The sequence below is a fragment of the Astatotilapia calliptera genome, chromosome 9 (genome assembly GCF_900246225.1).
Source record: "Astatotilapia calliptera chromosome 9, fAstCal1.2, whole genome shotgun sequence".
NCBI classification, from domain to species: domain Eukaryota; kingdom Metazoa; phylum Chordata; class Actinopteri; order Cichliformes; family Cichlidae; genus Astatotilapia; species Astatotilapia calliptera.
In genome coordinates, this window is record NC_039310.1 from 19,484,176 (window position 1) to 19,501,861 (window position 17,686).

Below are 17,686 nucleotides of genomic sequence, written 5' to 3' on the forward strand. Positions count from 1 at the left end.
TCTCTGAATGTCATTCTAGGACAGCAAAAGTGTGTTTAGGGAGAGGAATGAGTGAGGATCTGTGAAATGATGTCTAAGTGTCTTTTAAGAAAGCGGTGAAAAGAGTTCTTCTTTGACACTTCTTATCATGACATGCAGTATTTGTCCAAGCCTACTGCATGTATCGACATTGCTCTAAATACTCAGAAATAAAACCAGGGAGACAAACTTTTTAACCCTCAATTTACTTTCACGCATGGCTTTATAATATAAACAACTCTCAGAAAGTGCAGCTGTGACATATATATTTACCCATTCAGTTATCAGACCCATTTTTTTTCTCATTCTACCCAGTGAAGGCGTTTTTAGAGCCAATCACTTTGAATGTGCAGTCTGGACTTTAACATCTAATAATACATAGTTAATAGTATTATTTAAAGACTCATTCTCAGGCTGTTCTAGATCGAATGAAAAGCCTGATTTATTTTTTAAATTGTGCAATAACATGGTGACGGCACAGAGTAAGAAATTTCTCCACTACATTTGCCTTCACTTTATGTGCCGTACAATCATACTCATCAACCTCAGGAAGTTGTACTTGCTGCTGCAGGGGAACCATCAGAGTTATTATAATTTATCCTGATGGGCACGTGAATGTCTATATAGTTGCAGAAATCCATCTAGTTTACAATTAATTATAACAGTAAAAGAAGTAATGGAAATCTGGTCTACGAGATTCATTAAAATCCAAAACACCGCAAGTACTGTAAAGGACTACAAACAAAGATCGCCTCGTTATTTGCTCCCAGATAGACTTTTAAATCCTTCAAAGCCCGTAATCATCAAACCTCAAATCATCAAACTCAGTCATCCTTTAAAGACCTCATAGAACTGTATGATGCCAATAGAGCACTTTAGAGTGTAGTTTCCTTGTTTTTCGTGATTATGTTCACAAGAGTAAAATGGGAGCATATTTGACCCTACTCCCAGTTTGGGTTCAGAAGAGAAGCATCCAACTACTTTAAGATTCATCTCAAAACCTCTTTTTGATTATGCTTTTATTTGGAGCTGGATCATGTGACCCTGAGCCATCCTTTAGTTATATATGAGCTATAGGCTCACGCTGTGACACAATGCAGACCTCTCCTTTCTTCTCTTTTGCTCACAACACATTCTGCAGTCTATAGGCTGTGCTGTTTGTTATCTCGCTATAAATTTAAAGTAAACTAAACTTTATTTACAAAGTGCTTTTCACAAAAAGTCACACTTACTATACAACAATTAATATCAATAGAGAACCGTGCTAAAATAGAATAAAAAAACAAGCAAAATGTATTTATATAGCGCTTTTTATCTGTGCAAAGCAATAAATACCTAGGAGAAATCGATAAAAATATAAATACCAAAAGAATCTCAACAGAAGGCGTGATAAAGCAGAAAGGTTTTCAACTGTTTTCTTTAAAAGGATTTTACCAAATCTGCTAACAAGGGGTGAAGCATTAAATTCTTTCATTGCCTTGATGCACAGACGAAGAGGCTCTGTTCTCCTATGGTCTTCAGTATGAGGGAAAACTGATAGATTTTGAGCTTGTGAGAGAAGATAGCAAACAGCTGTGCATTTAACAAGAAGCTGATATATAATATAGTCTGGAGCATGTCTGTTTAGTGCTTCAAGTGTGAGAATTTTAAAAACGTGATTGAAAATCAACCGGGACCAATGTAAAGAGAAGAAAATAGGAGTAGTGTGAGCTTGCTCGCTGGAGCATTTTGTATTGCTTGGAGGTGTAAAAGAGAAGAGATGAGCAGTAAACAGGGTATTACAATAACCTCGGTGCAATGACACAAATACATGACTGTAGATCACAATTTCAAAACGTTCCTTAAATGAAAAAAAGGAAGGTGAAAAAGATTTTATATGTTCTTTTTTCTCAGACTGTGCAGGAGTCAACAGGATTCCTCTGGTTAAAGGAGTTTCCAAGTGCTTGCTCAAAGTGAATCACTGAGGTTTTCCATCCACGATGTTCTAAAGTACACTGCTTAGACAACAAAAAGTCAGGCACTCTATAATTTCGTTGGACTACCTTTAGCTTTTAATGAAGGCATGTATTGGACCTGGGATTATTTTGGTAAGGAAAATCAGATTGCTGGGTAACGTTTTCTCCAGCACATCCCAGAGATTCTGTGGGGTAAAGGTCTGGACTCTGTGGTGGCCAATCCATGAATGAAAATGATGTCTCATTCTCCCTGAACCACTCTTTCAGTTTGAACCCAGTGAACTCTGATATCAGGGAAGAATAAAATCCATTGATGGGAAAACCTGGTCATTCAGCATTGTCAGGTAATAATAATAATGGATACTTTATTGATCCCCATGGGGAAATTACTTGTTTTTCTCTGCATTTGACCCATTTACTCAGTGAAGCAGTGGGCAGCCCACTAAGCAGGCGCCCGGGGAGCAGTGTGTAGGGACGGTACCTTGCTCAGGGGCACCTCAGGGTAGAACCGCCGACCTTCCGATCATGGGGCGACCACTTTACCTACTGAGCTATCCCTGCCCGGTAGTCAGCAGACCTCATTTTTGTTGCTGAGCCTAGAAATGACAGATTCAGTGATGCCACTGAATCCGCCTCTCTTCTTACCCTAATGTCCCCATAACTTTGGAACAGGGTAAAGTCTGGACTAATCAGACCAATTTCTCCAATTAGCGTCAGTGGATTTCTTAAGGCTGCACAGCTGTACAGCTACACACCCCAATCCCTTCAGTTCTTTTCTTACTGTGTGTGTGTTTGTGAGAAAATGCTCTTACTATCACTTTTAACATGGCCATGAGGTTTATTGTTGCTGTTTTTATTTAATTTGACCAGATGTTTAAGTGAAATCCAATCACGATCACTCAGGATTTTTATCCAATACCATTTCTTCCTCAAAGGTGCTGGTTCATCAATAACCTTCCAGGTTTTAACAATACAGTTAAAACCTGGACAGTTCTTAATGATAAGCTTCTCACTGCTTCAGTTACGGTTAAACAGCCAGCTGAATCATATTGATCCCTGCATAAATTCTGGTTAGTTAAATACAAGCGGTGCCTTTTGTTTTTTTCACTGGGCGGTGTATTTAACTGAGTAATAATACTGAGATTCTGGGGGACCAATAACATAACTACGAAAAATAGTGTGAATCCAACAAGTAGATTTTGATACATATTTAACAGGATAACTGCTGCCTTTAATCTGTTTGTGGTGCTAGAATAAAAGTCAGAGAATCAACAGACTCATTATGATTTGACCCCTGAAGACTCTGATTGTCTTCACCAAAAGTCATGGCCATGCAGCCAAAGTGGTGAAGCAACCAAACCCTAGAGCCAAAACCACTAGCAAAACTAAAAAGTCCTTGGTGTGCCCACAGTGTTACAATGTCCATTATTATTATTATTGTTATTATAAATACAGTTATTTCCACAAATACTCCTGATAAATCGTACATTGATTTTCTCCACACTGCACATCAAATCAGCCATAACTAAGAAGAGATAAATTCGGCAGCTGGGTGGAAGCTTTGAAGCTGAACATTGGGTGAAAACCAACACTGCACCCTGATTTAGTGCCGAACTCTCTACATTTGAACACCACAAATGTGCCAAAAACACACACACGATTAATATAATACCCCCAAAATATCAAGAGCACTGTTAATTACACCCCCCAAAAAATACATTTAATTAAACCTAATTGAAATGAAATGCTGTCACACTGATACGGTCTCTGTTTTTGTTTACCACATTTGCTCCAGGTCATGAGGCATCAACTCACTTTTTCCAAGTCTTATTTGCATAAAGAAATGATTCATCCATGGTATTGCTTTGTAAGTGCCAGAAGCTGATATTATTAAGTAAATGTGACTCAGGTTTTTTGTGGGGCTTTTACAAAGTGAAAAGAACTGAAAACGTTTGATTTATCTTTTTTGGAAACACAACAAGTGAGGAAGCTTGCACGGGAGTAGATTTTCATCCACGTGCGAGGTGAGGTTTTCCTCGGGCGCAGAAGCAAAATGTGCTCCGGTAGTTGCATGTGTCCTGCTGCACGTATCCAGCAGGAGGGTGTTTGTTATTGCACTGACCTACTCACGACCGACTGGACAACGCAGATTCTTGCAAAACACGTTTTCGCGTTGTTGTCGAACGAGCCCCAAAAGTCTGTGATCGGGGTATTGAACCTTTCAGAATACACGTTATCTCTAACCGACGTGCGCTGGCACTACACGCCTTCCCGAGCCTCCTTCCAAGCCACACCTCCTCAAAAGTGACCCAAAGTTTACCGGTTTGGTTTTTTTTTTTTTAAACAAACGAACTGTGCCACTGACCCCATTTCCCAAAGGCTTTATATATAAGGGTGCAGAGGACTGCTGTTTGTTTAGTTACAGACGAAGAAAAGCAGGGTTTGTTTAGAGAATATCAGTGAATAATTCAACACGTAAGCGAGGTGGAGCTTGAGATCTGCCTGGTAAACGCAAATTTACCTTTAAAAAAATGAGTAATATTCTAGTTGAATATAAAGCTACAGCTGTGGTACTGTGGTAGTTTAGTCACAGTTACTGCTTTTATTCCAAATGTTTTTAACCGCCTCCTCTGTCTCTTAGATTTCTTTTATACTTTCTTGTAAACTATCATAGAGAGAATAAAGGCTTTTTTTTAAAGAGCCGTTGTTTGGCGTTTCCACTTTCACTTCTGCTCTCCAGCCTCCCTGTTTGTGCGTCTGTCCCGGACGAAGTGGGCGGTGGGGTGGCGTCACGTCATATCAGCCGCCGCGCTCTGATTGGCTGCCGATTCTCACCCGACACAGCTGTGATTGTTTTCTGCAGAGGAAGCTCTCGTCGGTGGTATGAGGTCTGTGCGGTGGAATGGAGGAGCACTGTGTGTTTTTTCTCTCTCGCTCTGCGTGTGTTTGCTGACGATGATGTGAACAAACAACGTGACTGCAGTTCACTTGTTGTAAAAGAGCAGGAAAACGAGGAGGAGGGATCCTGGCTTAAATCTGCTTGTCGAGGCGCGAATGAACAGGAGAAGAGGATTCTGTTTGGAGCTGACTCTGAAGACGTCTGGAGATCAAGGTGAGCAGCCAGAACAATTTTAAAACAATTTCTTCGATTTTTTTCTTTCAACATGAAAACAGTGGCACTCGTGTGTTGACTGTCTCGTTTCCTTCTTTAGCTTTAAAGTGCCAAATGCCCAGGCTGGAGGAGCATTGTTGGAGCTGCTCCACTTCATCAAAGACCGAAACTAAGCACCCATCTTCTGGCGCAAACTGGTTGGCATCCAGAACTGAAGAGATGATGTCAATCATCACATCGGTGCTCAGCAGTGCCTACATCTCCTTGCAGGACGTCCAGACGGCCAACCTGATCCGCCGGGGTGTCGTCCTCTTCACGGTCGGAGTGTTCTTGGCCTTGGTGCTCAACTTGCTCCAGATACAAAGAAATGTTACCCTCTTCCCCGAGGAGGTGATGACAACTTTGTTTTCGTCCGCATGGTGGATCCCACCTTGCTGCGGTACAGGAGCCGGTGAGTGAATAAAAGGCTGATTTTATCAAGCTTACTTGGTGCTTTATAAACGACCCTGCAAGGGTAGTTTTACCCGGGTGATCAGTAGTTTGCAGCTAATTTGGGGACAAAGGAATGCAGAGAGGGGAGGAGTTAGAGCACAACAGCCTTCCCTTATGAAGAGAAAATGACACTTTAAATAATATGTGGTGTGTTTTACCGCTTGTGTATATAAAATGGGCTCTTATGGTCAGGAAATCCCCCTTTGTGAGCTGGATTTTGCCATAATAAGCAGCAGGAATTTAAACCAGCAGAAGCACATCCCTTTTCTCATCACCACTGTCAGGAGCATTTGTATGATCAGCTGACAATGAATCACCTTTCAGTTTTGTTTTTGTTTCATATTAATTATCAGTTTTGAAGGCATCATTAAGTCTGGCTGTTATCAAAAAGAAAAAAAAATGGCTTGGAACGGATGTTGCTTTTTCTTGCGCTCTGATTGGTCGCGGCAGCCGGACACGAGGCGAGCTGCGAGCTCATTGGATGGTGTCATAACGGGTGAGCTGAGAGGGGAGGTACTTTTAAGGCCAGAAACAGGGAAGTGAGGGAAAGAAAGAAGCGCGTAAATGCTGGGCTCCTCCCCCTCCTCTCGTCATTGCATGCTGCAGGACAGAAACAAACTGAGAAATAAGAGATGTAGGCTTATGGCTCTTATGGTTCTTTACTTTCCCACACCTGAAGGTGATGTCATTAAATGTCTTCTTATGCTTGATAAATAGTCCAAGAAACAGATGATATTTCAGGTTCCACAACAAGCAACTGTCACAGATCCCATCTAAGCATGCTATTCTTAGTAGGATTGCAGCTAAAGATTGTCAATGACGAGTCAAAGGAGGTATTTCTCAGATAAAAGCTTCTTGGAGCCTGAATAAGGTGAAAAATATACTAACAAAAGCTAGAGGGGTAAAGTAAATCCTCTGACTTAAGAGGCTGGTATTAAAGAGCATCTGGTGCTTTCTGTGAGCAGTTTTGTTTTTTTAAGTGACGAATCGAATGTCAAAATGGTTTCATATTCATTTTCTCGTGACCCAGGTACTAATTCCTGTAACTCCGCCAACTCTTCTTGTAAGATATCCACTGTGTCCACTTTTTACATTCAAATAGTGTGGTTATATAGTTTCCTTCACAAATTCTTGGACTTTTAATGACAGTATGTAGGGAGTTAGATTAAAAAGTCGCAAACTTAAAAAGTAAAAGACAACTTTAAAATGAAAGCTAATGTTTATGCATACTCGTCATGTGGGGATTTTTGAAGTGCATGTACAGCAGGTGTGTCGCTAACTGTGGAAATGCACCTTCAGCAGTCTGTCTCTATGACACAGTTTGCCCTATTTTTATTTCAGAGAAGTTCTGCTTATCTGGCACAATTCAAGACTGTTTGTTCCCTTTTTTTTGTGCTTTTTTTGCAGCTGTTATCGGCCTGCTGTATCCCTGTCTCGACAGCCACTTGGGAGAGCCGCACAAGTTCAAGAGGGAGTGGGCGAGCGTCATGAGGTGTATCGCTGTGTTCGTCGGTATCAACCACGCCAGTGTTGTATCCTTTCACCATGTCCTGTACACCTCTCAAATGCACTTTTGCTACTTTTGTGATTGTTTGTTACAGTACAGTGGAAAAGTACACCAGTAATTAACTCAATTTTGGCTGCTGTCTGCATCAGCTCAGTAATCTGCTTTATCCTTTTGCAAAAAGAGGTGGTGCAACTTGTTGGTGGCCAAATATTTGTGTAAGAAATAATCAGATGTTATCCTCGTGCTGTTTGATTTGTTTGTCCTTAACTTCCCGGAACACAGAAACTAGACTTCGACAACAACGTGCAGCTCTCCTTAACGCTAGCGGCCTTGTCCCTGGGTCTGTGGTGGACATTCGACCGGTCCAGGAGCGGCTTCGGACTGGGCATCACCACTGCCTTTTTAGCTACTGTGATCACACAGCTGCTGGTCTACAATGGAGTCTACCAGTAAGTTCTCCATCAGCAACAACAGGGTGTTCAAGGAAAGCCTTTAAAAGTGGAACAAAAACATTCTTGAGTATCTTTTTCTGAGGAAACAAAACTAATGCAGTGATTTGTCATCACTATTCTTTTATTTCTTATTACACCCACAACTAAAATGACAGTGTTTGGTGTGGGAGTTGGTTATCCAGCTGTGAGAGTAAACCCAGCTTTGGTATGAGGATATGGAATGATGTCAGTGACGTGTTAGCCAATACAATAATAACTAAAACTGTACAGCAGAGAGAGAAAAACACAGCTGCAGATCATCCTGATTTTACAAAATAGAAAAATAGTAAGGGATGAGGGGAGGTAATGATTTGGTAATAACTGCAACTCATACTTGTGCTTGGGATGGCTTTCTTAACTTTTATTTTTTTCTGAAGTGTGACTTCTTTTCTCTTTTTCTCTTAAGGTACACATCTCCAGACTTCCTGTACGTACGCTCCTGGCTCCCGTGCATATTCTTCTCCGGCGGTGTTACTGTGGGTAACATAGGACGCCAACTAGCCATGGTAAAGTCTGCAAGTCTTGATCACACTGTCATCCTTTAACTGAAGGTTCAGACTGATATGTTGATGTTGATGTTTGTGTGAAGTGCTGATTTCACGAGGTAACACTTACCTGGCTTTATTGGAATATTACCAGTTGAAACAAGCCAATACTCACTGCAAGAAACCACTGTTTACTGTCCTGTGATCATCATATTTAGGGGCTATAGCTAAGTCCGTAGAATCCATTGTATTTATTCTGGAGTCAGATAGCTAGGTTTTCTCGCTTATTTACTAAATTTTGCAGATTTCAGAATTAAGGGTTTTTAAAAAAAGGAGCATTTGCATATTTGGAGTTTTATTGTCTTTTATGTGTAAAACAGCATAAGCAGGGATGAGGTTGGATGCTGACATGTTAATTTTCACTTTTGAGATGAACTGTTCCTTTCAAGAGCTACCAAGATTTCAAGTTTCAGTGGAAACCAGTCACATGACTCTCTTGATCCAAAAGGTTTTTCTAATTGGCCATGTAAAAATTTGGAGGATAAAGTGGCGATTCTGCATCGATGGTTTGAAAAGTTTTCGGTATGTCGTATTTGCGCAAAATATCCCTCCGCATTTATCGTTATCAGCCTCCGCTCTGTGTCTAAAGAGCTGACTTCAAAAGCTTCCCGTGCGCCACACATGCTTTATTTGCAATTATTCTGCTGAGGCGCGGCAGCAGATAACATTGTCAAATGGTTTAAAACTGTGCAAAGAGCATTGGACGCCCCCCTTCCTTCATAATTATCCCAGCAAGTCAGCTTTGATGTCTTCATTAAGCTTCTGCCCAGAAGCCTCACCTCATTCTGTCTGTAAAGTACCAGTCCCCATCACTGCCTCAGTTTGACTCACTGAAAGCGTGAAAGCAGATTAAGAGCTGTTGTTTTTCACAGTCGTGGTGAGACACAGAGCCAGTCTGGACTCGGCTGACCAGAGGGTCATTTGCTACTTGTTGTTTTTGTTTTCGCGATGAGGCCTGAGGAATGTTGGCACAAGTCTGAACTCGTGGTTTTGTTCTGTGTTTTTTCGCTCACTCGCTTCAGTGGGTCATTTATGAGAAGAATCAGGAGGCACACGAGACCTTTTTTTTTGTTTTATTTTCTGGAAATGACAGTGATAGAGTCTGTTTAGTTGGATTAACCATGGAAAAAAACACCCTTTATTACACATTAGCTGTGATTTTAAGCTGAATGGCTGATAAATGTAACTATTGCAGGAGCTCATGAGCAAATAAGGTGATTAAGCATGTAACTAAACAAGCCGATGTTGAGAAGGAAGTACTTTCTTCCCCCGATTCTGCAAAATATTAGGTTGCCATTGGGGAGAAAGAAAAAGGGAACTGATTCTAATATCAGTCAGATCAACAAAACATGCTACCTTTATACTGTGAGCAAATACAAGTATTAACCTGTTGCTGCATTACAAATTGATTGATATATAACTAACATAGGCCTTGTTTTTCTTCTCCAGGGTGGTGTTGAGAAACCCCACATGGACTGATTGGTGGACGACCGGGCGAGAGCATCCGAGAAAAAATGGATACGTTCTGTGAGGAACGAGAAGAATGATGTGAGGAAAGACTCTTTGTCACGACCTCATCTTTTGCTCAGATGACAAAAGTGCAGGTCAGAAAAGCCCCTCATCAAACGTGCCATGTCCTCTGCATCTCTTTGCAGCCAAACAGCCCCTTCCCGCCTCTGTTGTGCTCCATTAGCATTAAGGCTTCCTTCACACTACACAGGCGGACAGCCCTTGCCTTTTTTGTGTGTGTGTGTGTGTGTGTGTCCTTGTTTGAAGTGAACAGGAGAGGGGTTTAATTTCATGAAGTGGACGCGTGCTCCTGGGCGTGATTGTATCCTGGAAATGGCAGAAAAGAAATGATGGGGGTGCTATGATGTTTTCTTTTCTTTCTTTCTTTTCATTTTTGTATGATCATAAAAGGGAAGTGTTGCTCTAGTGGGCAAAATGATGCTCGCTTGCACAAAGAGATCCTTTTGTTTTCCAATGTAGAATCCCAATGAAACCAAATTGAAGTATTTATTTTCCAAGCATCCAGTGACCGCCGCCCCCAAACTAAATGTATGTATGGTAATGAACGGTGTTTCACATTTTTCGAAGGACTAGTTCAATGTCTTGGGAAATATTTGGGGAAACTGCTTTCTCATCTTATTCCCAGCAGGAAAGCAAATCATTTTTCTGATTTATTAACACTTGATTATAATACATGATTAAAGAAGGCGCCAAGAGTTGACTACCAATTTAACTTTATATATTCACAAACAGTGAAGATCACTGAAGCACAAAATTCAAGCTGCTTCATTTTTTTTTTTTTAGAATGGAAATTAGTTGTTTTTGCCAGCGAATAGTATTATTTTTAATCAGTTATCAAGCTTGTCTTTGCTGTAAAACGACAGAGAGGACTGTTTTAAAGGAAGCGTTAGTCGGGACTGGGAGTTGAGATGAACCATAGAGGTGAAGCATGCTTTGAAGGAATGTACCAGGTATACTAGCAGTTTAAAAAAAACCTTTCCAGTGCATTTTTATAGAATGGACCTTACATTCCCATTTGGAAAAACACTTTACTGTGGGATCGTACATGTTTTCGACTTCAACAGCATCCTCAAACTAGAGATGATAGTTTGGGAACAGACACCAGTTAAAATGGGAGAGGACGGGACGTTATTACGTAAGATTTGCAATCTGTGATTGCCTGTGTATTATAGAATGTAGTGCTTTTGTCACTATTACAGTTTAGTTGTATCCTTGTAAAAAACATAATGACATTACTGCTTGTGTGTATAATGGCTTGCTTGTGTAATCAGACAGGTATTATTACCACACTAGACCTACAGTGCGTTAGTGTCTGGGGGTCCAGAGGATTAAGTGCAATCAGACCATACATGAGCCGATTATTCTTCCTTATTTATTATTTCTGACAAAGGCTAAAAAACATATTTGTAACTTTAAAGTATATGCAGTGTGGATCATTCAAAACAGCAATAATATCCTCTCTTTCTTATGTTTTTTTTGTAAACAACAATGCTTTTGTCAGAGATTACATGCCTTCAGAGTCAATACCAATGACTCTAACCAGAGAGACAGCATAAAAAAAAAATATTGTGTCAAACTGTTGTTTAAAAAAAATCTCATTTAGTAGTGTTACTGAAGGAAACCTGATTTATTTTTTTAAATCCTTTTTTGTGGCAGATCACTTCAGGTCGAATCTGCGTACATTCAGGTGTGCTAAAACTGAAGAGGAAGCTTTATGTTTTGAGGTGGTGAAGCACCTTCTGTCTCAATGTTTTAGAGTTTCCGTGTGTGTGCGTGCGTCTGATAATTCAGCTGTGTATCATTTTTGCTACTTTGGATTTAAGTGAAAAATAAAAACACTTGACAAAGACGTCTTTGTGATTTCTTTTATTTTATTGTGTTACTCGCGTGTGGGACTGGAGGGACTTTGTGACTGCTATGATGTGACATACGGATGCTATCTGGTTGAAAATAACAGACACTGTAGCTTCCCCTGTGGTGATATGAACCTGATACCATCATTCATAATTAAACTGATTACTAGACACTTGCCTAATTACACATCTCTGCAGCTCCAGTAAGACACTAGCCCGCAGATTTTATTTGGTTGTCAAATGCAGCTGCAGCTTAATTGGAATGAAGCTTTCTGGGGTGCTGATGATGGCATTTGTTGTGTCTGCTGTCACGGTCCTGTTGAATAGATGAGGACACTCTTTTGTCCCCTCCTTTGTACTGTCTTTGGCTGCATCTTCCCTCTCCTTCCTCTTCTCTGTAAGACCCTCTGCAACCCACCAAAAAACCCTGAAACCACCCCCCTCTGCTGTGTGTCACTGGGATCATGAGGAACTGCCCTCCCTCCCCTCCTCTGTCTACCCCCTCTCTGAACACGCCTTTCTGGAGGGCAGACTTCTATTTATACCTAGCGGGGGACTGACAGTTAACCTTTTGCACTGGGGGGAAATTTCTGGGAGCGGGGCCAATGGCTGTGGGCTATTCTGAATCAATCCCTCGTTCTGGAAGTCCCTCTATACTCGCATGCATCTGTTTTTGTTTTCCATCAATCCCTCTATCCCATCTATCCATCCATCCATCTACCCATCCTCTAACAGGGCAACGGCGCCACACGCCATCTCTTTCCTCTCCCTCCTCTTTCAGTCTCCTACTCTTCTCAGGCAGAATAATTGGCCAGGCTTCAACCTCCTTTCATTTCCAGCCACAGCAAACTGAAAGACTCCATTAGAGAACCCCCCTCACTGCCAAAAGCGCCCCCTCCCCTCCGTCTCTCCGTCTCTCTATCCTTCCTTCCAGGCAAGAAGACAAGCGAGGGCACATCAGATATATTGATTCACGGCACCTATAGGTTTGCTCCGGCAGACTGCTATCATCTCTTTGCAGCACTTTTTTGACTTTGAAATTTGTGTTACTTGGCCTCGCATTTTGTGCAGCGAGTCGACTGCCAGCAAACATGAAGACAAAGATTTACAACTCTACACTGGAGTATAGCAAATTTAACTTGTTTACTTTGTATTTAACTTCATTCTCTTTGCAATTTTTTTGTCTCTTGAAATGAGAGTCTCACTTACTGCGTCTGTTTAGTACAGATCACGGTATACAAGATAGATAAAATCAAATTTTATTGGTCCGAGGAGGAAAACAGCAGCAGAAAGAACAAGACAAGAAGGTATATTCATATAAAAATTACACTGTACAGATATATATTTGTTTTAAACTAGCCAAAGGAAATGAGAGAGACTCCAAAATAAAGTGGAAAATGATTAGTGCAGCTTTCCAGAATAAGTTGGCACGATGGAAGAAGTATGAGTACGAGTTTTGCTCATAAAACACACCGGTGGTATTGCTATTAAAATATAACAGTATGATACAGCAGAGTTTAAGGCCAATATGTATGTAATGTAATAATAATAATAGTTCTTTGCTGCACTGTGTGGTTCTGTAATTTTATAGTATTTCTTAGTTTCTCACTTTTATGGGTTCTGAGTTCTTAGGAGATAAAAATAAAAAATTTTTTTTAAAAAAGCAGCTCGAACTCGAAGAAAAAGGCTTCAGCAATTCAGAGCAACTCTAGTGGTGTTGGCACTTTTGAATATATTTGCCTTTGAGAGTTTTTTTGTGATGAGGCAATATTTCAAAAACTAAATTTTTCAAGGAAAAAAAAAGGTGGTGTTCAGAGGTGTACTGAGAAAGAAGATGCAATCCTATACTAAACTGCTTCTTTAGATTTGCTCTTGCGTTTACCGTCCCTCAACAGTGTAGAAGGCAGCGAGTATTACTATTTTGTGCTACTTTACACTTCATCTGGATTATATTTCAGATTTGGTTTTGTTCCTGTCACTGTATTGCATTTCAGGAATACACCATTGAACAGTTTGCAAACAGGATTGCATTTACAATGTCACTAGAAGATGTTTACAATTTTTACAGCTCTTCTTTCTATTTGTATCTGAATAGACTAAATTTGGCCAAATTATTATTTTAAATATGTGTATTAGTGAATTGCTGGAACTTCTAAATGTATGCAACAGCTGAAGACTTTACATATCACAATGGTGCACGTAAGGCATAATTATAAAATACATTAAAAACCATTAAACCAACAGGTACTAATCTTATGGGGTTGTGACCATTTTCAGCAGATCCGCCCATCAAAATAAACATTTCCTTTAGAAATCTTTTCACTTAAACAGCTGTTCAAACTTAACAAGAAACAAAATGTTCATAACTCGGTGCATAATTTATAGTAAAACTTTATTTTCATCACTTTCTTACCCCAGTCTTGCAAGCATTCAGATTTGTCTTAGTAGAAAAACTAGTCTCACACTAATGCATCTGCATCTACAATCTGAAAAAATGTATTGAAACCATCAGCTACTTTCACGTTTATTCTTTCTTTTCCTATCGAAACATTTGAATGCTGAACTTCTCCTCTCCTCTATAACTTCTGACTTTGTCTTCACTGAACGCTGGTGGCCTGCCTCGCTTTGAACACGCGTCTCTGTGGTAAACCCATCTGGGGGAGCGCCTGTCATCTCACCTGGCTGTCACACACATTTAAAATCTGTGAGCTGCTGTTACACAGGCACTGTTTGCTTTATTTCATGCTCCACCTGTGGCACTAAACTTCTGTTTGTTTCATCCAGGACAAAGAAAAATGAAATTTTGACTACTTTATTCGTTTTGTTGTTTAAAAAAACTAAATGTATTGTAAAGTACCGCGTTGTGGTGTGGTAGTGGATAAAGATATTAAGATGCATATATTCTGGGGAAAGAAAACATGCAGTATAGTACCAGATTACCCAGTAGTGATGGCTTTTGTTACCACCAGATGACAGTATTTATCCTCCCAGCTTGTCTGGACAGGACATCTATAGACCCCTAGTGGAAGGACAAGGAAAAGGAAGGTCTGCAAGGGCCTCATCTATGTAGAGGTTTTCACCTAACTACTTGTATGGAAATGTAGAAAAAACAAGTCTTTAGAGGCGTCGAACAAAGAACAACCGGAGTGTTGGAATCTGAGAAAGCAAGAAAACACAGCACATGAAGAAAAATGAAGGCAATTAAAAGTAAAAGTAATTACAAATACGCTCATATTCTCCTTAAAGCCTCTTAAAACTTTGGATTCAGAAAGATAATTTATTAAAACAGCAGAGGAATATTATCCTTGGAATATTTATCTCACAGTGCAGTGAGCGGGCAGAGTCACATGCATGATAGAAAAGGTCAATGAAATGGATTGAGTGTGGAGAAAATCATTGCACTTTTTTTCTCTGCCAAAAGGTCTTCAGTGGCATTAATGTCCTGCTCTCTCTGAAATATAATGAAAGATTTTGTGTGTGCAAGTGCGTGTGCGAGTGTGTGCGAGACTGGTTTAGGTCTACTGAGTCTTCATTACACCAGAGCTGGGTCCACTCCTGTCCTCTGCCCTCGCTCATTGCCTCTCCCAGTGCCGGCCAGGAATAATGAATTACAGTGGATGCCATGGGGGGGCTGAGTGAGTGGCTCAGAAGTGGACTCCATTTTAGCTCAAATTACCTCTCAGATCCATTCAAATGGCAGTCTCGGGCTGCTCTCTGCCTTCTCTGCGTATTCCTGTCTGAGGGTGAAATGATCCATTCACACCTTTTCTCCCTTTAAGAGGCTGTGATTCTCTTTTTGGTCGCAGTTCCTCCAGTGGGTGAAATCACGGGGGGAAAAAACCCAAACAAATAAAAGTATGAACGCTTAAAAACATTAAACAGACTGATACAGAATCATCATTAGAAGTGTTTGTGTCGTGTGAGATTTATCAGTTCAGTCAACATGCTCAGCCTTGTGTGCCATTCCAGTTGATTCCTTTTCTTCCACCGCAGGACAATAATAAAATGACAGCATAAACCTCAGGTGATGGCACATTATGCATGCCATCCAAACAAATCCTTCCCAGTGTAAATTAAACACACCCAGTGCATCCTAGCGCCCAGATCAGACTCTGTAAATCGACCAGGGTAATAATAATAATAATAATAATAATAACAGCTGAATAAAAGGTGATGGAATAAATCAAGGTGAGCATTTCCATTGCGAGATCTATCCTGGGAGGCAGACAACAACATCTCACAAACAGAGAGAAGGCTAAAATTTACACCACAGGTCAATATCCGTGTGTATTCTTTAGTTTTCTGAAAGAAAAAGAAAGAAAAAAGAATTAAATAGTAGGAGATTCATTTAAAAATGAAATGTGGATTTGAGATTCAAGAAGATTAGCTGGTTGTGGCCATTAGCTGTATCAATGAAGCACGTTTAAAATATTACAATATTAAAACATATATACATATATATAAGCCCTTACGTTTGCGTGATTTTACAACTAATGTGGACAGTCTGCTTATGTCTTACTGTATGTCGCCCGTATGTATATTGTCAAATAGGCTAACAGACTTCATTTCCATATACCAGTAATCTAAGACATGCTTGCAGCCCTACTTAGAATGCACTAAAGGTCGATGTTTGTCATGTTTTAATTAGTCTTCATTAGTACACGTAAGCATAATTCAAGCAACAGGATTGCAGTTCCGGAGAAATGCACAAAGTTGGCAGGCTAAACCCATCTGGGAAAGTTCTTGCGTCTAAAATGTCCTTTGACGAGCCCCTCTCCTGGTAGGTGACAAATTCACAACATATAAGTTACTGGGGGGTAAAAACAACTCAGGTGCACTGGGTGGGACTGGGTGCACATGGTAAATCCAGCGGAGTCCAGAACTATTTTGGCGACTTTAACGGTAAAGGGCGCGATGCCACACAAGGAGCCGGGTCAAATATCCGCTTATGACTGACCTCCTTCCACTATAATTAAAGTTGCTGGACGCGGGGACATAACTTAAATTGTATCTCGCAATTAGAAAGAGCCTCGGTATGAACAAATGAAGAAGCACTGATGCCGATGCTTGATTTAATCCCTTAGCATTTACTACTCGCACTAAATGTGTAACTTTAAAATCTCTGTGATGCGATATGATTACATCTAACTTGTGGGTTTGGCGTTTGTAACTGCCCGGACGCAAAATCCGAACTGGCTGGGGTAAATCTACTTTCAGCTTAACATAAACGCGAATAAGATTTGTACTATTATTATTTTTTAAATATATATGTATAGATTTTGCCATAATTTAAGAGGAATTTCTCCTCTTCGTCGTTTTAAAGGAAATAAAACTAACAGATTTGGTTATGCAGTTAAACGATCACACGTTTAACTGCACTTCCTGCGGACGTGAGGTTCTTCTAATAAAATCTAATTAGCTCATACAACGACAAAGAACAAATATGAGTTTCAGCAAGGGATTTCCACCTGTCTTTGTCCCACTTGTTCCTTGCTTCCCCGCGACAGACAGGTGCACGAGGCATGCGGACAATCCAAAAACCGCAAAGCTTCCCGGATGACCCACACAGGGGAATCAAGGACCCCAAAAAACTTTAGGGGCCAGCGAGCTGAGCTGATTGAACATAAGGTACACACTACTTCCTTCTTCTTCTTCTTTTTTTACATTACACTGGCTTTGCTTTGAGGTCTGTTTGGCGGCACATTTTCATCCCCCCCCCCCCCCCCCCCCCCCCCTCTGGTCCCTCTCAAACTGAACCTGTCCACCCCCACCCACACCATAGCCTATTTGTTCTGTATGACTGAGAATGTAAACCCATTAACCTTACAGAAATAGCCAGCAGTTCATTCTTTGCTGTCCGAAGTAAGACGTCCCGACACGTGAAAAGTCCCGCAGACCAGCCACAAAACTACAGTAGGAGAAGAGCTCTGTGGGCCTGACACCAGTTGAGCGTCACGCAGATAACTGTGCGCTTTATGTACCTACAGGATTACAGAGCGGACCCTTAGAGGCTTTTACACTCTGTGAAAAATAGCCAGTTATTATTAAAGATATGAGGATCTTTACAGTGTTATTTTCTGATGTGTATATAAGTACAAAAGCACGCTAGAAAAAGGAAATTCTGATCTTTAACGGGATACAAAGCGAGAGTTGCGTGCATAGTGAAGTTTTTTTTCCACTTTA

At 40.6% G+C, this 17,686-nt stretch overlaps 1 protein-coding gene across 2 annotated transcripts; it reads left to right on the plus strand.

Moving 5' to 3' along the window:
* The first annotated feature begins 4,604 nt into the window (after positions 1 to 4,604).
* Positions 4,605 to 11,499, plus strand: insig1 (insulin induced gene 1). Of its 2 annotated transcripts, none has more exons than XM_026179779.1 (6): positions 4,605 to 4,861; positions 4,974 to 5,085; positions 5,186 to 5,536; positions 6,985 to 7,109; positions 7,367 to 7,533; positions 7,982 to 11,499. In XM_026179779.1, exons 2-6 carry the CDS (start codon positions 5,028 to 5,030, stop codon positions 8,118 to 8,120), a joined length of 840 nt encoding a protein of 279 aa, XP_026035564.1. In that variant the 5' UTR covers positions 4,605 to 4,861; positions 4,974 to 5,027; the 3' UTR covers positions 8,121 to 11,499. The 2 variants fall into 2 exon arrangements, with proteins under 2 accessions (XP_026035564.1, XP_026035563.1); XM_026179778.1 differs by having other exon boundaries at positions 4,794 to 5,085; positions 7,982 to 8,081; positions 9,570 to 11,499.
* Positions 11,500 to 17,686: the final 6,187 nt, after the last annotated feature.